This window comes from Ornithorhynchus anatinus, chromosome X5 (assembly GCF_004115215.2).
Source record: "Ornithorhynchus anatinus isolate Pmale09 chromosome X5, mOrnAna1.pri.v4, whole genome shotgun sequence".
In the NCBI taxonomy this organism is placed as follows: domain Eukaryota; kingdom Metazoa; phylum Chordata; class Mammalia; order Monotremata; family Ornithorhynchidae; genus Ornithorhynchus; species Ornithorhynchus anatinus.
The window spans coordinates 20,803,218-20,828,963 of record NC_041753.1 but is presented as its reverse complement, the minus strand read 5'-3'; the positions used below and the strand labels follow the sequence as shown (position 1 = coordinate 20,828,963).

The following is a 25,746-nucleotide window of genomic DNA, read 5'->3' as shown; positions in this document are numbered from 1 at the left end:
CGAAAGTAAGCATCACAAAGAAGCTCAATGGGATCTTCGAGATTGAACACTGGATCTCATTTGGCCAAACTGGTTTTCTTTAACTTACTGATCTACAGAGAGATCTTTGGCATTCCCCTGAAATTTTGCCCTTTTATATAATCGATATCGCATTGTGACTTATTTTAATATCATAGTATGTAATTTCAGAATTCATAATTTCTCCTCTACGACAGACATTATTACACGGTAGTTTATCTTAAATTTAAACTCTGATCACATAGAGTCATTTTTAATGCATCTTAAAAATACAAAAATAATGACCAAATTTAAAACCCGTAATTTTTTAATTTTTCTACCCCCCAGTCCTGCATCTTCAGATTATATCCCTAGCCCTCAGCACACAGAATGATATAAGTGCAAAGGTTAATTTTGTTTTACATACCACCCACACTGTTGAAACAGTTTCAAGGAGATGAGATTTGCTAGAAGGAAGATGTTGGTTGGGGCAGTTTGGGCCACTGTTGAGATTTAGTGGCCCAGAAATCCTGTCAAGAAATATTTCCAAGCTAGGTTCCCTCAGAATGCTCAGGGACATCATTCTTAAGTCTTATTTCCTAACTGATCTTTTATTTTTCAATTGGCATCTCATTTTTCAACAGAACTATAGTAAAAGTCAAATCTAGAACAGAGGGACACTCATAGATGCACCTGGTCCTCCAATTTTCATACTTTTTTTTTCCACTTTTCCTTTTGGTCGACAATTCTTTTAGAAAACCATATGATTGTGTATGTAAGGAGTGTTTGTATTTAGGGAACTTGCCTTCACATTCTTGAAGGCTGTTATCAGAAAAGGAGACCCTCTCAATCATGTTCTTGTGAGGAAGAGAACCGGCCACGTTTTGGATGTTGGAGCCCCGTGATTTTCAGAGAGTGGGCTCTATTTAATTAATATTGTTCCTTTGGGCATTCTTGAGGTTTGAAGGGGGACTGATAATTAAATTTCCTGACAGAAAATTGGCTTTTGGTTTAGGTTGTAGGGTGACTTAGAGTTGTAGTTGCAGGAAGAACGAAGCCTGAGCACCTTTAAGATAAATGTTCTTTTTTAATTCATAGAAATCGTCTATCCCATTTTGAATCTGTGAATATTTGACACTTCATTTCCCAACATGTCATATCATCAGTTTATACAAAACACTTTTGATTAACAGGTGCCCAAATCTCCTCCAAAAATGGAAAAATCAATCTTCTTTGCTTAGTAATGGGTATTAAACAAGGTCTCGAGTTTTTAGTTTTTCTCTTGGTGTGTGTTTGAGGTGTGACTGAAATATGTGTGGTCATTTAAACTTTTCCCAAAAAGGTTGTTTCAGCCCATCGATTGGGTGTCCTTTGTGCAGAATTGGGTGTCCTTTGTGCGGTTGCTGGAGGATTACAAGCTGCAGAATCTTCAAAGCTTAACCAGGTCATTTTCATTTTTGCCAAGAATGTTCCCAAACTGAGATATATATGTTTTTTTTCCTTTTGCTTCTTTGTCATTTCTTAACATTCAGATGGATTTTTAAACATAAGCATCAAAGGGAGAAAACAGAATGAGGAAAAAGGATTCTTCTCGAGCAGAGCTGTGGTTAAAGAAGCTGCAGACTCGAAGCAATTTTTTTTTAAGATTAGGCTTATAAATTACTAGCAAAAATACTTGGTTTTCTCCCCTGATACACATTTCAGGTTTCTCCTCCCCCCTCCTAAGGCCTTTTCCCCACTCCTTTACTGTAACCACACGCTCTCACTCAGCCGCTCATCCAGACAGACACACCTTCGGAAACTAATGTACCTACAAAGACATTCTTATTTCCAGTGTGGAGCAACCCCAGCAACAGAGGTGTGAGTGGCTGCTGACTTTTCTGGTCAATACTGCTGGCTGGACTGAAATCCTAACACATCCCATGGGAGCCAATATGGAAACTGTAGTTCCGGGCAGTAGCTGTAGTGGCAGAAAAACCACTGCAGAGTGTAGCAGGGGTGACTGGAAATTGTTTAGACAACTCAAGCTGCCGACCTGCCTCCTGCTACTGACTGACTTGCCAAGTTTCTCTGTTGGTTCCTGCAGGATCCATGCCAGAATTTCAGTCCAGCTAGCACCTACCTCACATCTATTTTCTTTTACTGCTGGGTGTCTCCAGTCCTTTCCATGGTCTTCTCCACTCAAGGGAAATCTGTGTGTGGACAAGTGTGTGAATTTGACTGGGTGAGGAAGTGAGGAGAAGGGGGTTAAATTGACAAACAGATTAGGCTCTGCCCTATTGATTTCTGGGAAATGTGGCTCCTCAAGCCCGACCATCTCCTGAGGAAAGAAACAAATTCTGCAGTATTTGCAGATATTTTTAAAATGAGGATTCTTGCTGTGTATATTTAGTTTCTGGGAATGAATGGCACACAAGATTAGCTGAAGAGGATGGTGAAAACTGGGTGAGGGAAAGTTTTTGCCTAAAGAAAAAAACAACCCCAAAACCCCTCTTTTTAAACTACTGAATTTCCAAGCCTGACCTGCAGGCCAAGAAATCCGTAACCTCTGTGATGATGTGAAGTTAATTTGCTTCAACCTGATGGCATTAGAACTAATACCAAACCCTCTATTCTCCTTTTGTCTACTGTAATTCAGTGTTCAGTATAGTTAGACCTAAAATGAGATCCCTATTGTCACAAATCTCCTATTTTTGAGAGACAACCCTGATGATACTGTATTCAGTATGTGACAACCACAAAGGCTGGCAGACTTCTTTAGAATTCATTTTTTTTATTATGGTTCTTGTTAAGCGCTTACTATGTGCCAAGCACTGTACGAAGCATTGGAGTAGATACAAGATAATCAGGTTGGACACAGTCCCTGTCCCGTATGGGGCTTACAGTCTAAGTAGGAGGGAATAGGATTTAATCCCCATTTTACAGATAAAGAAACTGAGGGATAGAGAAGTTAAGTGACCTGCCCAAGGTCACACAACTGACAAGTGGTAGATCCGAGTTAGAACTCAGGTCTTCTGACTCCCGGTCCTCTACTTTATCCCCTAAACCATGCTTCACACTGGGTTGAATAAAACCGCTGAAAGGTTGGAGTTAAACCTGATATTCCCCTTAGAAAGTTGAGGCAGTGAATTAAATCTGTGCAAAATAAAATTTTTCATACAGTTTGACTAGAGTTGATAAGGAATCAAGGCATATGAGCCTGTTTGAATCAAGGAAGAGTTGGTGCTGGTGTAAGCAACAGTTTATTTGCATGGTGGGTATTACAAAGACATCAGGGCACATGGTATCTGCTACAGTGCTAGTTTTCCTTAATAGTTACTAAATGTATTACTCAATCAGTGGTATTTATTGAGTACTTATTCTCTACAGAGCACTGTACTGAGCACTTGGGAGAGTACAGAATTAGTGGACACATTCCCCGCGCATAAGCAGCTTACAGTCGTAAGTGTTTACTGTGTGTTACGTACCGGGTAGATACAAAATACTCAAGTCAAACACCACCCCTGTCCCAGCCAGTGCTCACAGTCGTAAATGTCAGGCGAACAGCTATCTTTTCTTACCTTTTACAGATGAGGAAACCAAGGCACAGAGAGCTTAAGGTCGTACATAAGGCCAGTGGTGGAACTAAGGTTAAAACCAGGGCCTCTTGATTCCAAGGCTCATGCCCTATCCACTAAGCCAAGAACACAGTTCCTGCATTTTAGGAGAAATAGGTGTACCACTTGCTTCTCAAAACGATGATGATGACGATGATGGATTCTACCATGGTAAACCACGGGCAAGCCTCAGACCAGTCACGAAGACTCCATGATCGAAAAACCTGCGTGAAGGAATTGATGCCACAATTATTCTTTTTATTATTATTGTAATGCTGATGGTTTGCCAGTGCCACCTACCCTCTCTCATCCCTGTCTGTCATGTTCCCTATGGGGCAATGAGTACCACAAATGAGTGGGTGAGCAGGGGTATAGTACTTGCAAAAATTTTAATTATAAACCCTTCCATATCTGCCGTATGGATGGGGAATGAATGAATGTATTCTGTTTGATGAAAAAGTTGAGTCGGGTTTGTGTCACCATACAGTATCGCACTCTCCCAATTGCTTAGTACAGAGCTCTGTGCACAGTAGACACTCAGTAAATACCACTGATACATTGATTGATTGAAAGCATGAGTTGCAGGTTCAAAGAGAACAGGATTATTCATAAAACTCTTAAGACTAATTAGATGACTTTTCCCAAATTGTGTTTTGAAAAGTTCAGTCAGTGAGTCCAAGACACAAGGATACATTTTCCTTCAAAAGATCCATGGGTTTAAGTATTAAAGAAGCAAAGTCACTTGGCAAGATACATTTTCAGCTTTGCAGAACCCAAAAATGTGCTAATGCCAAACCCTGAACACTATGATGCTCTCCCCTCCATAGTGTGAATTGGCTCTGCATTCTCTGCTTTGTTATTATTTATTGTTTGTTGAAGGCTAGCAGTGGGCTGGTGGTGTAACTCCTTGGGTTGTATTTTAGATGAGGTACTAGACAGATCAAAGCTAGTCCAGATGAGATGATGGTTCCAATATATAAAGAGAAAGACCATTGAAGTTCAAATACACTCTCTCGGAGCCTTACCCGAGATGAAACGGATGGAAAGTATGTTTGTGTGAAATGTGTCAATCATATTATAGTAAAAGGTATGTAAATGTAAGGTTGAAACCTCTGGTTAGATTCTCATTCTGGGGAAGCCCTTGAAGTTCCCCAGGATGAGCTTCTGCTCTCTGCCCAGTAGCTGCTATTGCTATTGTAGAGTGTGTTAGCTCCTGCTCAGCCAGCTGCAGTGCCATGCTTCAAGCGAGAAGCTACTGAATAAACAAAGATGCCATGGACCCAATCAAGAAGAGGAAACCAAAATTTAAATGCAAGTGAAAGAGCTTAACATATGGTGCTTTTATGACAGGGCCTGAGCAGAGTAAACCAAGCAAATCATACTGCAAAGCACTTACTGGCTGGAGGTTATCACAAAGAAAAAGAAAACAGGCAGCAAAATAATTGCTAGAAAATCTTTTTTTTTTCTTATGGCATTTGTTAAGTGCTTACTAAGTGCCAGACAGTGGGGTAGATACAAGATAATCGGTTGGACACAGTCCCTGCCCAACATAGGGCTTACAGCCTTAATTCCCATTTTATAGATGAGGTAACTGAGGCTCAGAGAAGTGAAGTGACCTGCCTGTGGAGCCGGGATCAGAACCTAAGTCTTTCAGACTCCAGGCCCATGCTCTATCCAACAGGCCACACTGCTTCTTGAAGTTAAAGAAGGAAATAATGGCTTGCAAGGGCATTTCTTTGGGAAGCAAATTGACTCTTGACCACATCTAACTCCTCTTGCCTTGTTATTAAAAAAAAAAAGGTAAGGTCAATAATAACTGTGCTCAGAATTTGGGGCCTGTCCCTTAATAATAATGGTATTTGTTATGTGCTTACTACGTGCCAGCCACTGATCCAAGTGCTGGGGTAGGTACAAGCTAATCAGGTCCAACACAGTCCTTGTCCCACATGGGGCTCACAGTCTTAATCCCCATTTTAAAGATGAGGTAACTGAGGCCCAGAGAAGTTAAATGACTTGCCTAAGATCACACAGCAGACAAGTGGCAGAGCCAGGACTAGTACCCAGGGCCTTCTGACTCCCAGGCCCATGCTATATCCACTAGGCCACACTGCTTCTCTGTCCAAGGTTTCCTGGGAGCCTGCTTTAATCAAAGAAACGTATGGTAAAATTACACTGCTGCCTACTCTGCTCCCTCCCACTATAGCAGTTTGGCCTCATCGAAATATCTCAAGGGAGAAAAGCAGCATTGATTGCACTGATAACAGAATTGCCAACAGAGCCTGTCCATCCAGTATCCCCAGACAGCTATGCGCAAACCCCATGCCAAGGTCTGCCATGACATTCTTGTGCTGGGCACCAAGGAAGGAGATAGGTTTTCCCCACGACTCCACATGTCTGAATTAGCATCCCTACCTGGTGTTACACCTGCCTGATCTTCTAAGCAGAGGGAAGAATTGGGCTCAGTATTAATAACAACAAAAAGAAATCTAGCAAAAACCCAATACCTAGCTTAACTTGCACAACAGAGGTTAGGAATCCACTGAGTTCCTTAGTGTGAGAAGCAGGCCCATGGAGACTGTCACAAGAGGATCTTGCGGAGAAGTGCATCAACCTCAAAATATCATTTTTATTTAGTTGTAGATAATATCCAGCCAGTTCTCTGATAATGCTTGTTTTCACTCTGCTTTATAGAGAGAATGCTGTTGGGGAATTAGGGATCGTTCGTCCGACTGCAGGTGTCTGTCTGGATAGAACCAATGGGAAGTTCGAAGACATGTTTTGGTACAGGCACACTACATTCATCAAGGCATGAGTATACTATTGTGAGTTTGATTGTGGAGTTTGTCAAGAATACAACCCCTGTGTTCTTGAAGAATTGGCTGTATAGATCATATATATACATATATATATATATGTGTGTGTGTCTTTTGGGGTTCAAGCAAACACACCAGCAATTCCTTCCACATCATGTGCAATGCAGTACATAGTTATATTGTTTTCCCTGAAAGCCAGATTTTTGTTGTCATTATTATCACCCCTCATAATATCTTGCAGTCTTTTTAAATCAGTGGGAGCTTGGCCCAACATACAGACTGTCAAAAAGAAGCCAGTGGGAATTTTCTATTCCCTATGAAAAAATAAATACCATCCCAAGATTCTTTAATGTTGCTAATACTACCTCCAAACTCCTTGCCAAAAGAGGCTTTATTTTAGATGTTTCACTATTGAATTTTCAGCATGTTGAAGACATCCATATGATCAACAGAAACAACAGGAAACACTAGTTCCTCGCCATAAAATTTGAATGTTTCCCCTGTGAATTATTTATGTGGAATTATAAGAGTTCTGTTTGATTAACAGATGCCACCTTGATCATCCTTCACAAAATGTGAAAAAGGAGAGGAGTAAGAGATTTGCTAAGAGGGTTGTGTCAGTATCAACAGTTCTGAGAACCTTCCATGGGCTAGGAGCTTGGGGAATGTTCAGAAGAAGTGAAAAGACACTCTTCTTGCCCTCCAGGGGAGTACAGTCTAAAGGGAGAAATACGCCATAAGTAATAATTGGAGAATGTAAATAAATAATTGACAAACGTGAATGAATAAATCAATAAAGAATGTGTGCTGATGTGGCTGATGAAGTAGTATTGTGAAAGTTGGAAGTATTTATCATGGAATGTCTCCTTAAGGATGTGACTCTTTAGGAGGGTTTTGAAGATGAGGAGGTACATGGTTTGGTGAAATGGAGTTGGGGGAGAGAGTCTAAGGCTAAAGTTAAGTTACTAAGTTGTGTTACTGTGTGATAGATAGAGAGCAATGATGCTTCATTCTTAACCAATTAGGTGGTTTCGATGACCTCAATAAGTCTTTTTAATGAAGTGCATGTCTTATTGCCCATGTGTCAGGGCCCTGGTTTCCTCTCAAGCGAGGGATGGAATAATGAAATTTAGCGAGGGTCTTCTTTGGGTGGTCACTGTTTCTCAGCTACAGCATCAGCTACATATTGCATTTTGAGTTTTGTTGGTACAATTTCTCAAATCCTTAAAAAATATTGACCAAGTAACCAGGGTGATAAGAAGTATATGCAAACTTTCTTGAATAAAGTGGGCTAGTATGTGTTCTTAGCTAAAAGAGGGAATTGTCTAAGGGAATACAAGCCTGGGAAAGGAAAGAGCAATGAGGAACTGCAGAGGGAAAAGCGATTGGGTAGCCAACTTTTTAAGAAGGACATTTTAGTACCATAAGTCAGCCAGTGGTATTTATTGAACATGTACAGTGTGCAGAACACTTTACTAAGTGCTTGAGAGAATACAAGAGAGTCGGTAGTCAAGTTCCCTGCCCACCAGGAGCTTACAGTCTAGAGGGGGAGAATCCCAAGAATCGAAGAATCCCAGCCTGTGGGACACCAGGACGTGGTCTGCAAATGCAGGATCATTTTGTCTACATTAAGTTAGGCAATCACTTTTGCCTGGAACCTCCTTAAACCAGATCTGCTTGAATTCCCAGAAGTTTGCAGAGGATGATAATCCAGCTCCCTTTTGTTTGTTCTTGGTGCGCCTAGTGCTAATGGAGAGCCGGAAGACTCTCATGCCTAAATTAAGGATAACAGGAAGCTAGGTTTCAAAAGTGAGGCAATTGCATGTCTTCTGCTATTCATCTTCTGTGGATATTGAAGCCTAACCTGGGTTTTTTTTTTTCCTCAGCTATTTCCAGGTAATATTTCAGTTCTTTGTTTTTCTTAATCAGCATTTCAGGAAGTTCTTTAGTGTGCATTTCCTTCAAGTTCTGTGTCATCCTTATTTTCAAGATTAGTCATTTGTTTTCCAATTTACCTCCATGACAACTGACTGTGTCCAGAATTCCTATATTTAGCCATCCAGCATCCATTTTCCCATTGGTCTTCATCTTATAATTTAGTGCAGAAAAGGCCACAGACTGTGTTAGGAATGGGGACGAAAAGACCCTGCCAGAGCCCTTGGCCTAGAGATTCCCATAGCAGCATCCAAAAAAGAGGGGGGCGAAGGGGGAGCCTGTCTATCTTTGGAGATTTATGGTAGGATCCATAGGAATTTGAAGTATTCTTAACTGGGAGGTTTAGGTTTCTAATACTGATTTCATTTTGAATGATCCTCAGATGGTGAACTCTTCAGAGGTTTCCCAGATGGAATGAGAGCAGGCTACATCAGAGTCCATCTAATGCAACTTTGCTTCCCCCTCATATCACATTCAATTCCACTCAGTTTAGAGTGGTACATTGTGTGCCTGGGCATGTGTAACAGATATCTATCTGAGGAAAAAGACTAAATCGAATTTCAAAGAAATTCAGACCTTTCTGAATAATTTAAATCATTGAGTCTATAAATCATCTCAGTGACTCTCTGCTCCATCTTCCATCTTTGGTGTTCCTCATACACATTTTCCAAAAATCTGACCATCCGGAGCCGAGCAAAGCACTGAATAAAATGTTGTGGTTTGCAGTAGCTGCCTCGGGCACTGTAATATTTACTTTACTCTCTTGCCATTGTTTCTCTCTTTATCATGACCCAGGGATGAAAGTAACTGAAATTGCTGACTGGTATGGTTTTACCCCTTAAACTCCCACACCCTCAGGCCCACCTCTCCTCAACTTCACCACCTCCCTGCGAGTCTGCCAAGTACAAAGGGAGAGAAGCGGAGGTGGAGAGGATTAGGATTGCAAACTGCTTTGTGAGGAGGGACTCCCTCCTCCCTCCTCCCCTGTTCACTCATTCATTCATTCCGTCATATTTATTGAGCATTTACTGTGTGCAGATCACTGTACTAAGCGCTTGGGAGAGTACAGTATGGCAATAAATGGACACATTCCCTGGAATAATAATGTTGGTGTTTGTTAAGCGCTTACTATGTGCCAAGCACTGTTCTAAGTGCTGGGGTAGATACAGGGTAATCAGGTTGTCCCACATAGGGCTCAAAGTCTTCATCTCCATTTTACAGATGAGGTAACTGAAGCACAGAGAAGTAAAGTGACTTGCCCAAGGTCACACAGCTGACAAGCAGCAGAGCCGGGATCTCTGACTCCCCCAAGCCCGGGCTCTTTCCACTAAGCCACGCTGCTTCTCTGTAGCCTTGGCAACTCCAGGTGCCATCCCCACCTGCTCCCATGTCCTTCCCCTCCCCTGGATGCAAGCAAATCACAGCCCATCTGTCATTTTCTTATTGGTCAACCATGCCCATTTGCATCAGCTGACTTTCACTTTTGCCATGGACATAAAACAGTATCATGGGCATTTCTGACATTCAGACCCCTCTTTGTCCTAGTTTCCTGCACTTGTAGATCAGTATTTTTTATACTATTTGAAAGTTTTCCTGACTGTTAAATACATTATGACTATAGCTACTCCCCTCAGATTTACCGATCCTTCCACAAGCAATTCTGTCCAATTTCTTAAGTAGACTCAGTGGAATGTATTCCCGGCTCATTAGGTTTTTCCGTATCCTACATGTTTCCAGCATTTCCCTGGGTCTAAGAGTCTCTAATGTACTGGGTCTTAACTGAGTACTTCTATTAATGTTCATCAGTACTCCCATTTCTCAGGAAGGCTATAAATGCAAGTATTGAATGCCTGGTCTGGCCACTTAGTTGAAAACTCTGAGCTACTGATGCTGTCCACTGTACCGATTGCACATTTTTTTCAATGAAATGTTTTTCACTGACTCATTTCCTTCAGCAATCCCTTCTCTGGGAATTACTGGGAGAGCCCTAGCAAGCAACACACCCTTCACACCTTCCCTCATAATCATTCCCCAGCTCTAGCGATCATCAGGAGAGAAACGTTATTATGTTGATTCCAAAACAGCATAATAGTGCTCCTGCCAAGGAATGGAGCGGCAGCTGCTGTGCAAGGAGCAGAATCCCTTCTCATGTGCAGCTGTCGGCCTTCTTCCTGTAGCCCCCCATTGGCGTGTGCACAGCTGGTACAGCATTCAAGCACAGTAGAGTCCCAGAGTCCCACAGCCCCACAGCTCTAGGGTATAGGTTGTGGGGCTGGGAAGGAAGCCTTTTTACACACACACACACACCCCACCCCCCACCCCTCCTTTTCCCTTGCTCATTTGTCTCCCCGCTCTGTGACCAAGCCATTGAAAGACGATAATGATAATAATCATAGTTACAGTATTTATTAAGCGCTTTCTATGTATTAAGCACTCTACTAAGCGTGGGGGTAGAGACGAGATCATCGGGGCCCGCATGGGGCTCCCAGTCTAAATAGGAGAAAGAAAAGGTATTGAGTCCCCATTTTTGCAATTGAGGGAACTGAGGCACAGAGAAGTTAAGCGATTTGCCCAAAGTCTCGTAGCAGGTAAGTGGCAGAGCTGGCATTAGAACTCAGCTCCTCTGACTCTCAGGCCCGTGCTCTTTACGCTAGGCCATGCTGCTTCCCTAAGATACCTGAAGTGTTCCTGCATCATTTTCCAACAGTACTCTCCCTCCAATTTGAGCCTCTGTTACAAATAAATGCTATATAATTGTATTAATGGCCTCATGGCCTCATCCAAAAATTTGCTCAGCTAAAATTCATCATCCTTATTTTTGCCCTTTCTGTGATCCCCTCAATTAGTTCAAAAAGTCAGTCTCATCTCCTCTACACGTCTGCAGGAAGATCTAGCTCAAATATAATTAAATTGTGGTTGTTGGCTCCAAGATGCTTCTTCTACCTCTTCACCTTCACTCACACCCTCTACACCAAGCTGAAACAAATTGAGAATTGATCTTTGTGTAGGTCTTGCTTTTATGTATCGCTGCATGTAAGGGAGCTGTCCTGTGCAGCTATCACAATTTATTGTTCAATTTATTCTTCCTGTTTCTTGTGTCCTATTTAATCTCTAGATGGCTAAACTCTCCTATTACTTCTCATTTGCCCTTTTGCCTCTTTTTGATATTTTTTTTTTTTAACCGTAGAAGTAAGCTTGCTTGCCATAGAGAAATTCCTTTGAGTCACCCAGTCCATCCTCCTGCCACAGCAAAATAATTCCCGTGGTCTCTCAATAAATGCTTGATAGGGGGCAGGGGGGTGGGGAGAGAATGATTACCATGCACTTCCCTATATTACATTCCTCAGGAATGTTCTGCTTAACTTTGGGACGGTGTAAAATTTTACTGCTTATTTTGTTCTAAGAATGGCTTAAGATCATCAGGTCCATTGCTCTTCTGGTGTTTCCTAACCCCTTTGGTTGCAAGGAATCTAATTAGAGCTATTTGGACTCAAACATCTACCCGGGCTGTGTTCCGAAGGGCTCGATCTGTGGTCTGCATGAGCTTGGCTGGTAGTCCACCACCCTCCTTCTAGGCAAGCGGATTGTTTGGGAGTGGGCTCGCCAAATTGAGTGTTCAAGAACTGTCAGGTGTGAGTATCTTTACAGTCAGACCTGAAACACAAAATGCTGAGACTGCTCATTGTCAAAGCCTAACCCTGCCTCGAATCCTAACCTTAACTCTAAGGGTCGATTTTCTCTGGATGGTCGTGCTTCACACATGGAAAGGATATTAATAAATGTTTGTGTGATTGATTTGATGGCCACCTCTGGGATGTCAAGTTTTCGTTTGTTAGCTGAAGAATTAAGAGCGGTGAGACTGGTGATCTGCTAAACGGAGCTAAGCCATTAGGCTTATCTGTGCTGCCAAGAACTGGGAGAACCAAAGACCAAATCATCTTCCCTTTGTTTCATGGTTCCTTCTCCAGATATTGTAGCCACATGCTCCCCGAGACATTTTTTGACTTTCATTTGTTTGAATGTGTACCCTTAACTTGTTTGCATATTACTGCGAATTTAACTAAAACATGAGGTATGTGTACATAAATTTTCAATTCTCTCTGTTTTACATGCTTGTCAATGCTATGACGTGCTTTTGTATAAAAGTATTGGTAGAAGTAATTCCTAAATGGTTATTTAAATTTTTCACCCTTTCAGGTCTTTTCCACAAATTCTCCTTGGTTTTGTTTCAAGCTTTTTGTTATGTATTTCATTGCTCAATATAGTTTTCTCCCTGTTCACTCATCTGCTTATTTTAGCATTGCCTTTCTCATAGCCAACTTTAAAATGGACTTCCTTCCCTCCTATACTTACTTCCCCTTAATAATTTAAACTTTCCTGGAACCATTGATCCTCTCGGCCAGTAGCCTACTGTCTCTGTTGTCTGTTCAGCTGTAGTTCACCCAACTTATTTGGGAACCTAGATTTCTCCGGTTTACTTCCTCATCCCTTACATTTGCCATCAGCTTGCTCCGGGCCAAGCCTACTAGTTCTTCTCTGGAATTCGTCCAAGCTGATTTCCCCTTTTGGCCCCTGGACACATTCTTCTGGGCATACAAGACACGGAGATATCATTTTTATGGTCTGCAGTCATGGCATGGAGTGTTAGTACTGGTTTTCCCATTATTAACACATTGTTCCCATGCCTTGTTCTCCTTCCTTTCCCAGCCCCAGAAATGTAGCCCTACAAGCTCTCTTTCTTTCTCTTATTTATTTCACCATTCTCCAGCTATGGAAAAATGAAAAACTGGTTTGATTGTGATTTAACTCATCACTTCTACCAGGTGACAAGACCCACGCTTCACCCTCACAAGTCTCCGGACTAAGAGGCCTTCCTCTATTCTTGGGGTCACGTCCCAGAGGTCAACGAGAATTCTGTGTATCTTGGCTAAAGGGTCATTTACGATCCAAAGAAGCCACATACACATTCAAATCCTTTCTGCAGGAAATGTTAAATGTTGCATTGCTCCATGACTCCTGAAGAGTATGAATGTCTTGTTGGGAGAGAAGGAAAGATCCAAGAAGAACCAAAGACGTGCTTTCTGGGCAAAGTTGCATGTGGCAACTGTGATGTGCATGGATCATATATTCATATATGACCCAGTATGTCCACCTTGCAAAAAAAAAAAACCAAAAACAACCCACACATCCGAGTTTAGTCTAAAAAAAGGAATGTTAAAAATGCACAGCATTGCCTTGGAGGGTGAAGATCTTCATTTTCTTGAGATTCTTTCTTGAACTTTTTCAGACTGCTTTTTGACTTCTGCAGATTTCACATAATATGTAAATGCCAGAGTTAAAATTTCCTGTTTATTCCTTGTGACAGCTGGAGTAATATGTAGCAGACCCTAGGGAGGAAAAAAAATGTGTTAAATAAAATAAAGGAGAATAGATCTTCCCCTTAAAACGGTTCTGGTTAAGAGATCAGTATATTTTTTTTTTTTACCAGTGTATTTGATTCAAAACCTTGATGGATGAGTCCAAAAGAAATGAATAATTGTCTGGCCTTTGCTCTGAATATTAACCAAGGTTCTGTTTCTTGCACTAAATAGGCATACTGCTAAAAGAGAGTTCAAAATGGTTGTCTGGTTCTGAGTAACCAACAAGGAGCCATTTGGATTCTCTTGAGTAGGTAATGCAGATTTGTCAGAGAATGGAAATCACCTATTTTGTGGCCTGTGTTGTGGGAGCCTCAGGAGTGAACCAATGGTGTTTGTAGAGAAATGAGCATTTCAGAGAGACTTTGGAGGTATATTTTAGTGTTGGGGCAGGTCCCCGAGCTTGAGGCACTCCTTTGATCACAGTTTCGTTGTAACACGGTTTCCAAGCCAAAATGATGAGAAAGGAGCCTGGGCTTCATCCAGCAGAATAGCATCTTCCAGAGACATTGGAATGTCAATGCTTAACTTGCTTGTCATGTCTATGTTAACAGAGTGGTGAAAACAGGTGATGTGCCTTTTTAAAAAATAAAAATAAAAAAAAGAAAACCATCCTTGAGGGTTTAAGTAGAAAACATCTTGAACAATCCGAGAGAAATGGTAAACAAACCTGTATAGAAAGAATGAATGGGAAGTTAACAAATGTGGTATTGTGATCCTAACTGGGTTCATCAGGAGAGAATGGAGGAACAAAGAAAAGGCAATAAAAGAATTGGGTAAAATGAATTCTGTTGTGTCATTCCTTTCTTCCTTTGTTTTCAGTATACACCTGGTAATGAACCCAGTGAGGCTTAGAGATATTGTTCAAGTTTTCTTTTGTTTTTTATTTTTATGTGGCAGGTTTGTTTACAATTTCCAAAGGGATTCTTCTCAGTCATGAGAGGTGGGGTTAAAAAGGTAGAAGGAAGACATTTTAATATTTTGAAGATAGGAGGTTCTCCAAATCGAGGAAAGCTCCTAAGCTTTTGTTTTTCTTTTCTAATGGGTTGCCAGAAAGGATAGCATTAGTTTCATCAACTATGGGTGTTACAGAATTCCTACATGTCCTGCCTCAGGGAATCATGCTTTGGAAAATTAAGTGTCCATCAAATCAGGAGGAGGCTTGTACAGTTTCTACCCATTTTTTTCTTTTCTTTTTCTTTTTTTTTTTTTTAAAAAGCTTAAGAAAAGAGTCCTTTGTCGTCTTTTCAAGGAAAGTTACACAGAAATTCATCTGTGCTGTATTCATCTCCCTTCATTTGTGTCATTCATTGGCAGCTGTGGGTTATGTAGGACAATGTTGATGAATTCCTAACCTCAACATTCAAAACAGTGCATTGGGAAAGATTCAAGGCCCTTTTTTTTAAGGTATTCTAGCTGTCAGTTGATGTACTGAGATTTTTCATCCTTCTAGATAAAATTTCTTAATAATGCCATTTAGTGGCATTACAAAACCATCCAACCTAAGATCTGTGCATGCTGATGGACATTTTACTCACAGTAGCAAACTTTTTCAAAGTATCTTTCCAGAAAACTTATTGGGGATTTCATTTTAGTGGGATTTATGAATAAATCTCCATTTTAATGCTGACTAAGCTGTAAATATCGACCACAGGAGAATGCTATTGGATTTTAGGTTTTAAAATTTCAATCACTTGCCTCTAAGGGTGTAAACCATTTTTATGTTTGTAAATGTGACATGCTGGAGCATTCCTATGAAAACCTGGGGTTTTTTTTTGTTGTTGTTTTTTTTGTTGGCTTTTTTTTTTTTGCCGGGGCCGGGGGCGGCGGGAGTGGCTACACTCATTTGATGCTGCAAATGGGGAGATGGTGCATCATTTACTTTCCTTTAGCATGCAAACTCCTGTGTATGTTATGCGGGTTTATTTACCTCACCTACATGAAGAACTAGTATTATATATTAGCCTGTTGCCATGTTGCAGTTTCTTTTGGAAAACAGTTTACTTTCTTCCTTCACTTTGAAACCTGAAACCTCAGAATTTTATTTTTAAAAACTATGAGCCCTCAAAGTCAGATTGAGGCAGCATTTCCTCCCAAATTTCTCTTCCTCACATCCCTAGATGAAAGACTTTAGAGGTAATAAGTCACCCCCTAATGAAAAAAAAAAAACAAAACAAAACAAAACAGAACAAAAAACAACAAAAACCCTAATGCCAAGGGGTCTCAAGCTTCAAACCTTTAAATCCTTCTCTCCACCTGGTGTAATTTTCCCCCTGTCTCTCCACAGACTCTTCATATTCAGAACCTCCAGATGTTCAGCAGCAGTTGAACCACTATCAGTCAGCTGCACTGGCGAGGAACAATAACAATGTTAGCCCTGTACCTCTTTCTGGGGCCACTGCCGGCGCTGAACAGAAAACTGAAGCCATTCTTAACTGTGAATTTTGTGAATTCTCCTCTGGTTACATTCAGAGCATTAGGCGTCATTACCGTGACAAGCATGGAGGGAAGAAGCTCTTCAAGTGCAAAGATTGCTCCTTTTATACAGGCTTTAAGTAAGTGATGTGAAGAACAGATTTCTAAAACAAAGCTACTTGCTTTTTTTTCCCTTTTTCTTGTTTAGTTTAAAAGGCACATTCCTCTTGAACCTGAGAGTTAGGGGAAACCTGGACTAGACCAGGTCATAATTTAAGTTCGGTCTTTGGTAGAGTAGGCCAGTGTAAGGAGGCTGCATTCATTCAGCATGTTTGGCTACACTATGTTTGGCTACACTAATGATGGTGACAAATGGGTGGTTTTACTAGGGAGAGAAGTTGAAAAACCAAAGGGAGGGGATGGGGGAGAAGTGCTTCTCTGCAAGAGAGGGGAGCATCCCCATTGACTGAGTGGACAGTTTGTATATTGACCCTCTAGATAGAACCTCAATTTATTCTGAAGCTGAAAGCACACAAGCTCTCTGGAAGGAAAGGCCAGGACTACAGGGGGAAAGCTTTACTAATAGTGGCTTCCCATTCCTGGTAATAGTACTGGGCCATTACTTCCTGCTATCTTCTACAACCTCCATTTCCTAGAATCCTAGGACTGGAGAGAACCTCGATGGGTCATTAGTCCAAGCAGAACTCCACTCATCCATCCCAGAAAGATAGCTGTCGATTCTTTCTTTAAAATCTCCATAGACGGAGACTTTGCAATCTCCCTTGGTAACACATTCCAGTGTCTCTCAACTCTTGGAGTTGAGAAGTTCTTCCTAATTTCTAACTTAAATCCCTTCTGCTGCAATTTAAACCCATTCCCACTTCTTGTGCTCCCCTGACCTTGAATCATTCCAATCTAAACGGAGGAGTGGAGGGGATGAGGACAATGTCCAAAGACCAATGTGGACGGGGAAGGACTCAATCATTTGGCCACCTGCCCTTTAATTGCCATCAGTTGGCGGGAGAAGGAAGATGCATCTCTCTTTGTGGACTTGGTCCAGTTTTTTACAAGTTACCTGGTGTGTTGTCAGGACTGAAAGAGGAGGAGGAGGAGGAGAGGGAGCAGATAGAGAGGAAGGGCACCTCTACAGGTTGCTTCAAAGGAAAGAACTTCGGACAGCAGCAAAAAGTCCCTTCCCACTGAACTCTGGATTTCCCCTGTGCTTGATACTTCTACAGCCTTTAATTTATTTTAATTTATGTCCATTGGAGGAGTACTGCCCACTGAATGCTTGGCAACCTGGTCTGTCGACTCATTGACTACTCACCAATACTCTTGACTACTAGCCAATACACGTTGTGAATTGTGACTCTTGAAGGCCTTTTCCTCCCCATCCCTGTGACTTGAGAAGAACCATGTGAGAAACAGACTACCCAAACGTTTCATGAATTATATCTATCTCCGTATGTCTGTAACTGTGCTTTCTGATTTTGAAAGTCTGACGTCTCAGACCTTCAACTACACCTTTGACCATGGAGGCAGAAAGACCCACTGAAATGCCAGACTTTCAAAAGGTGCCATCCCCCTATCATCTGAGCAAACCCTCCCAGCAGAATATTGTACTGGAATAACTCTGTCATCAACAAACATTTAGAATACATGTTGACTGTGTAGGTGAGATGGACTGTTACCGGAATGTCAGGAACGGTTCCACTTCTGTCATCCAGGATCATTCTCTCCTCAGGCCCTGACACCTTTCCCTTGGGTAGGCATGGAGATGCTTGTTGGGGAACAATACATAGCAGCTCTTCTGTCAGGTTGCAAGACAAGAAGGGTAAATGAATCACCTTGTCATTGTCTCTCTTCCCTTCCCCTTTCCTTCTGCTCTCCCTCCTCCTATCCCTTCCTCTCCCCCGCCCCCCAACCCACCCCCCAACACTCCCCCGCCCCCACCCCCCCACCCCCGGTCCTTACTGTCTTGCAGATCTGCTTTTACTATGCATGTGGAAGCTGGACATTCAGCAGTTCCAGAGGAAGGACCCAAAGACCTGCGCTGTCCTCTCTGCCTCTACCACACCAAATATAAGCGCAACATGATTGACCATATTGTGCTCCACCGAGGTAAAGTACTTTTTCATTATTTGGACTTCAAACTGGTCGGTGGGGAACGTCTTAGGAACGTGGAGCCACAGCGCCTGTTCTCTAAAATTCATGTCCGTATCTTGAATGAATTCTTCCCTTAGAAGAAAATCCCCAAGAGCTTAAAAAGAATGGCGAGGTTTCCTTGAGAGTTGATGGGTAGGTAGGGTTGCTCTAAGCCTGTTGTTCTACATCTGCTTCCCTCAGCCAATTAATTGTTGACCCAGTTACATTTCTACTTCACTGTAAGCAGATTAAGCCTTTAGTTGACCTGCAGCCCCTCCCTATTCTCTCTCTTTCTCTCTCTCTCTCTCTTTCTTGCTCTCTCTCTCTCTGTTTGAAATCTGAAGTTTTCGTATATGTGCCATATGAAGTGCAAGGCCAACCAGCCTTTAAAAACAGTTAAAATGTAAGCTACTTGTTATTCAGCAGGGAACTTTCATTTCCTGACACATGCATGGGTAATCATTTGGGAGGCCAAGAAGCCATTCACTGTGAGGGATCAGAACTTATTTTGGCCGATTATTCAAGCAACTGCCATCCCTCCAGAGGAGCAGCCATTTGGTGACTCTGTTTTAGAGCACTGGGGTTCAGAAAACCCCCAGTGGGCTGATGACTCTGTGAGCCTCACTGGGCTCTGAGTCGCTCTTGGTGGTTCTCTTACTTCATCTCCTGTCTGGAACTGAAGCAGGAGAGTGGCAGATGGAAATAAAGGAACTTTCACTCCTATCATTCAGTGGATCGATGCTATTTCTTAAGCACTTGCTCACTTGTGCAAAGCTCTGGACTAAGCAATTGAGAAAGGACAGTACAATGGGGTTGGTAGACATGATCCCTGCCTTCAAGGAGCTTACAGTTTAGTGGGGGAAGTAGACATTAAAATACATTACAGAGAGGGGAAGCGGCAGAGTACAGGGATACTCTGTACTCTCCCAAGCTTAATACAGTGCTCTGCACATAGTAAGCACTCAATAAATATCATAGATTGATTGATATGTACATAAGTGCTGTGCTGGGCGTTGGATGAGTATCAAGGTACTTAGGGGGCACAGACCCAAGTGCAGAGATGACGCGGAAGGGAGGGGGAATAGGGTGGGGAAATGAAAGGTCATCAGGGAAGGCTTCTTGGAGGAGACAGTGATTTTAGTTCCTCAAATCACCTCTTTGCTTCCACGCTCACATGCGTTCATAATGGGATTTCTGTGAACTCTGCTGAAGACTAAATTTTATAGAGAATATAGCTTAGAATCGAGTACTTCTTCCCTCCCATCCAACGCAAGCATTTTCCTTTAACCATCAGTTTACAAGCTTGGAGGAGACGGTTGTTCCAACCAGTTTGGCAGGAATTCCTGGACTCACTCAACTCTCACAAACTACACTTCTACACAGACTTTGGGTTTCCAATACCACCGTCATATGTTCAGGTGTCTGTGCCTTCCCACGGTTTAATCAGAGTCTATCCCCAGAGCATAGCTTTTGAGTGGACTGAAGAGCCAAGAGCTCATTTTGCATGAGTCACTGTTGGCTTGAACCTAAAACATCATGCTGGTGAGACCCGTTCCCCAAGCCTGTAGCTTGGGGACTTTTGCTACGTAAAAAAAAAAAGTAGATTTGAACTGAAGGAAGAATGGGGGAATGGGATATGCAAATTTAAGGATTTGCCATTTGAAGACACTGGATCAATGGAAGTGCATCTGAGAGATGGTTCCGTCTGTTTGGGAGCCACATATTCTCTTTGGGCTTGGAAATAGAATAAGCCTTCTTCCTCATTGACTCATGGCTCTACTCTAGACTGTAAACTTGTCTCTAGAATGTGCGCTCGTTATGGGCAGGGAATGTGTTTGTTAATTGTTGTATTATGCTCTCCCAAGCGTTTAGTACAGTGCTCTGCACACAGTAAGTGCTCAGTAAATAGGATTGAATGAATGCATTTTAGATCAGTCCTAATGATGAAAATATCTGTCTCACTCCAAAATGACATCTCAGTGGAAAACCCTATTTTGGCGCCCAAACTTAGTAGTACTGGGACCCTGCAATACCCGCTCAGTCCCTCAGGTTAAGTTTGAGACAGTTATCAGGGCAATAGAATGGGGCTCTGACTGCACCTGTGCTCTCTCTCCTCTCCGGTTGAATAAACATATTTGGTCTCTAGGGTCCTCAATAAAGCACCTTTCCTGAGATCTGGTTTAATTAAAATGTTTGAAATGTAATGGGAGGAAAAACAACATGTGTACTGGCCCCGAGGCCTAGCCAGCACTTGAGAGGCACAAGTTCTTTTGCTTCTTATTAGGATAATCATGGCTTCTCCATGGAGAGCAAAAGAAAGGTGTCTACTTGACATCCGTGAGCTTTAAATGAGAAATGTCGCTGATTATAACTCTAGCTGTGGCTGAAGGGATCAGCAGGAAACATAGGTGGATATTTACCCCTCCTTCTTCTCTATATCCAGATCTAAGCCCTAACTGAAGGAAAGTGGGGGAAGGCCATTTAGGATCAAGGTGTGGAAAGTTTTGTGTGAAAAGCACTGTGGTTCCAGCAGTGAGTGCCATTGTAGAATCTTGTCCATTTTCCTCTGGAAGGCAAAGGGCTTTGATTGTCATTGAGAACTACTGATTTTCCTACTAGGACCCAGGCTAAGTCAGGATTTAGTCAGTTTGATTTGGGGGAGATGACAGCAAGCCAGAAGACTTTGATGTTGAGGATGAAAGCTGAGTTGGTAGTAGGACTTTTGGTCCATGAGTCACTCTTGGACTTTCAGGGACTTCATTCATATTGGAGGTTCCGTGCCTTAAATATAGACTCAGGCTTAAAAATGAGCAGCCTTTAATTTTGCTCAGTGAAATTGTATGTTCCCATCCATCATTCCAAAATACTGTCTCCCAAAATTGAAGGCAGTGCTTTGAACTCGCTCCAGGACTGAGAACAATTTCCCAAAGGCAGACATTAGCACGTATCTTTATCTAGAGGCCACTTCAAATTTCTCTAATCACAAATTCACATTTTCTCACTTGTTTGCTGGACAGGGGTTTGGCAGGGAGAAAGGGTTGCTCCTTGGAAATAGTATATAAAGTTTGTTAGGCAGAACAAATTCCAAATCTAGCCCTGCTTCATTTGGACTTGGCCCAATCTGGGGAGGAAACCCACGTATGTTGTGGTCTGTCTGTCAGGAAGAATTTTACTTGGTAATTCTGGATTCCACAGTGATGTGGTTTTTCTCTGCTTTGAGCAGTTATAGTGTTGCAGATGTTTTGATACTGCATTGTAATGGAGTTTTCATTACACTTCTCAATTATGTTGTCTTAGCCCAAATGCATTTGTGTCTGACTCCAACTGGCATTCTTTAGAAAAGCTTTTCTTCTGGTTTTATGTCCGGCTGCAGCAGTGAGAATTGAGTAGGAAGAGACAGGGAGCATAATTCATCATGTAGTTGAGCCCATGAAGTAATAGTATTATTGCAGGCTGTTCTGGTCCAGCAGGCTAAGTCACAGTGTGTATTATTCAAGCTTTATTTCCTTGCTCGAGGTAGTTTTGGGGGGGTAAAAATGCTAGAAAGTCCAAAATTTGCTACTGCCCCTTATGAAACCTGAACTATAAGATTGTGGAGCCTTTAGATCACATTCAGCCCCCAAGTTAAAAGCTTCCCCTTTTGTGTTCTTTGCTTACCATTTAATCACCTCGGTTGTGAATAAAACTTCTCCATTGAAAAAAAAAGACCATATAATTTCTGTACTTACCAAAGGGGTTGCTTTTTATTTTTGAACCTTTTCCTACTCTTTGAAAAGGAAAAGAAGTTCAGATTTTTGTAAAGATTATCTTTTCATAACATCCCACACAGCTAACCTCTAAGGGTAACCTAGTGACAGCCTTAAGAGGGGAAATGGGAAAACTTTCATTTCAAGACAAGTAATCAAAACTATTTTGAGTCGAAACAAGAAGACATTTAAAAGGCTATTTAAATGCAAATTATCACTATAAAAATCTGCTTGTGTTATGGTTTTAGAAGATTAGTAAAATAAATGCCTTCTGAATAGGCAACATTGCAGATTGGTTATTCGTTGTTTACTTTTCCATCAACGTGAGTACTGGTGTGTAAGATACCTAAGTACACATGTGGCAGAATTGGAGAGAGTCCAGAGGAGAGCAACAGACGTAACTGTCTGGCTATAAAGAGAGCTCGAAAGGAGAATTTGGATTATCTGTTAAGGTGAAAGGCGGACTGAGAGGTGGCTTAATAGTCTTCAAGTATAGAGAGGGTTGATTTTGTGAAAAATTGTCTCTGTCTCTGCTGAGGATAGAACAGGAGATAATGAGCTTACTTGGGTGCAGAAGATATATAGGTTAAATATCAGAAATAAACAATGAAGGGCTTTGACCCCTCATGAGGATGGTGCCTTCCTTCTTCCTTGAAGGACTTGAAGAAGAGCAGAGACACCCATCTTTCAGGGATAGGGCAGGGACAGTTCTGCCTGGAGGTGATGAATGGATTAGATGATCTTCCATCTTTTCCCTTCCTGCCCTTTGATTCTTTGCATACTTGAAAAGGAAAGGAGACTAGCGTGTCAACCTGTTTTAGTGGTGATGGATTGACACATAAAGGCAGTGAGTGAGTGTGAAGCAGCGTGGTTAAATGGCTTCACTGTGGTAAGACTAAATTCTTGAGACTAATCCAGTTTGAGCAACAACATCCTTCTATTTATTTTTTTTGTCCATAGGCACTAAACTCTTAAACTGGATCTTAAGAAGGCACTTAATATATCTTTTCTCTACAGAAACACATCAGGGTTTTCTCTTAGCGGACAGTTGTAATTTTGTATTCCACGGACTTCTGATGTACACTGATCTAAGTAGATTTTTTTACAAAGCTCTTGATGTACAGAAAATAAATGCTAGCTGACAGCCCCTGGGAGTGCCATGAAGATGCTGCTTCAACCTTTCCTTGCCCAAGAATCCTCTGGCCAATTAACAGCCACACTCAAGGGTTCCCAAGGCAGTGTCATACAGTTAGAGGATTGTTACTGGAACTTAAGCATGCTGGATGGAAAGAGAGATCCTCAGGGAGTCATCCAAACTTCCACCCCCCAACAACAGCTAAAGATGTGTAAAATTCCATGTAACACAAAATAGTGTGGCCCCCAAAACACCGTCTCGAAAACTCTGAAAATGGAGGAACGTTCACTTTTACCAACCCTCAGAGATCGTTGATGCAGTTGTAGAAAAAAAGGAAACTCTAGCAGAACACACAATCTAACCCACTGTGGGTTCCCCTGGGTAAGAGGAAACTGGAGCCCCTAAGTGCCTTTAGTCAGTTGGTTTATAAACTTGGTAGATTTTAAAATTCAAGCCCAGCAGAGAAATGCTTGTTAAAGAGTAGGGATTTTATTTTTCTCCCCAGTATGGGTATTTAACTGGCTTGATTGGTCAGGGAATGTGTCTGCTAGTTCTGTTGTATTGTACTCTCCCAAGTGCTTAGTACAGTGCTCTGCGTATAGTAAGCACCCCATAAATATGATTGATTCATCGGGCAAATTGGTGTAAAATTTAATCCGAGCAGTTGCATGCAGGGATGAGAGAGCACAATACCAAAAAGATGCTATTTGATTTCGAGCTTACAGCATTTGGTGTGTTAGCTTGAAAACATACCTCGGCCTCTTGTTCTACAATTGGAGGGAGAGAAGAGAGCCTAATGTATCAAGTTTTCTGTGTTTTGCCTGTAATTTTATTGGTGAAGGTGACCTGGCCAAGGTGTATGTTTTTTCTCTTTGTGTGTTGAAAAGTCCTATTTAGTCCTATAAGAATAATTTCATTTCTGTATATTTGAGTTGAGTGGGAGGTAGATATTCGAAGAAAGAAGTCTAATTTTTTTTTTTAAATTCATTTGTTTTCACAGAAGAGCGAGTTGTTCCCATTGAGGTGTGCCGTTCCAAACTGTCAAAATACTTGCAGGGAATAGTTTTCCGCTGTGATAAGTGTACCTTCACCTGCTCCAGTGATGAGAGCTTGCAGCAGCACATAGAGAAGCACAATGAGCTGAAACCTTACAAATGCCAGCTCTGCTACTATGAGACCAAACACACAGAAGAGCTGGACAGCCACCTTCGAGATGAGCATAAGGTACGGCCCTTAGAGGTTTTCCTTCTGACTGGTTGTACACCAAAATAAGTGTGCACGGTTGTGTTCTGAATTTAGTTAAGATGTTCCCCATAGTTGGTGCACGAAGTGTGGTGGATTGAAAGTGATGGTAAAATAATGATAAGTCTAAATATGCAAATGATCTAGTATGGATTGAAGTGGCTGTTGCTTGGGGGACAACAGTTCCAGACTGAGATTTGAGTAGAAAATAATAAAAGTAAAAGTTTCTTACACTAGGCAGCTTAGCCTAGTGGATAGAGCACGGGCCTGGGAATGAGTAGGACCCGGCTCTGCCACTTGTCTGCTGTGTGACCTTGGGCAAGTCACTTCACTTCTTTATACCTCAGTTACCTCATCTGTTAAATGGGGATTAAGACTGTGAGCCTGCATCCAACCTGATTAGTTTGTATCTACTCCAGCGCTTAGTACAGTGCCTGGCACACAGTAAGTGCCATAAGACTAAGAGTTACAGCCTCTGCCAGGGCTTAGTTGATCTTGTGTTTGCGCTCCACAGGCCTTAGAGTCAAGAGAAATCATTCACTGTCCTTGTCTACCCTACCATTATGCTGACCCAGCATGTCATTACCAGAGAGTTTAGCACTTTATTATCCAGATACTGTCCATTTTCTCATCCTCTTTTGAAAAGGATATGCTTTGGAAAACAGCTTTCTAAAATAGTTTTAATATGCTATCTTTTTTCCCCACTCCCAAGCAAAATGAGGCCTCTTGTCATGTCCCCACAGCCTTATGAAAATACATTTTAGCTCTGAAAAAAGCAGGGGATGAGGGAGATTTGGCCTGCCAGCCAGCTAAGGAAGCACAGTCTTCATCATCTTTGAGTTGGTTGGATACACAGCTGGTCAAAGGTTGCATGATAGTAGGGTGTTTTAACAGGAACATGACGTGCCTTCTGCTATACTCTGCTTTGGGCAGGACTTTATCAGAGTACTGTGTCCAGATTTGGTCACTGCATTTTCCAAAAGAGAAACTAGAGAAAGCCCAGAGAAGAGCAACAAAACTGATTACCGGGTCGGAAAATAGGTTTTATGAGGAAAGGTTAAAGGGACTGGGGGTGTTTAGCCTAGAGATGAAACGTCTCAAAGGTGGCTTAATACCTTTCCTCAAGAATATGAAGAATTTTTATAAGAATGTTGACCATTTGTTTTCCATGCCTACAGAGGATTGAATAAGAAGAAATGGGCTTAATTTTAAATTGAAAGGATTTGGGTTAGATAAAAGAAGTTCTTGACTGTCAGAGTGATAAAAACACCAAAAGAAGTAATCCAGGGAATTTGTTGAGATACC

The 25,746-nt window shown here is 41.8% G+C and overlaps 1 protein-coding gene across 5 annotated transcripts in view; it reads left to right on the top strand.

Moving 5' to 3' along the window:
- ZNF462 (zinc finger protein 462) overlaps nucleotides 1-25,746 on the top strand; it is a 118,583-nt gene that overhangs the window by 79,952 nt on the left and 12,885 nt on the right. For 4 of the 5 annotated variants that reach the window (XM_029055115.2, XM_029055114.2, XM_029055108.2 and 1 more), the window contains 3 exons: nucleotides 16,046-16,313; nucleotides 18,158-18,294; nucleotides 24,200-24,423. In XM_029055115.2, coding sequence (XP_028910948.1) covers nucleotides 16,046-16,313; nucleotides 18,158-18,294; nucleotides 24,200-24,423 — 629 coding nt within the window. Of the gene's footprint in view, nucleotides 1-16,045; nucleotides 16,314-18,157; nucleotides 18,295-24,199; nucleotides 24,424-25,746 lie in introns of those variants that run through there. The other variant, XM_029055116.1, reaches the window with a different exon arrangement.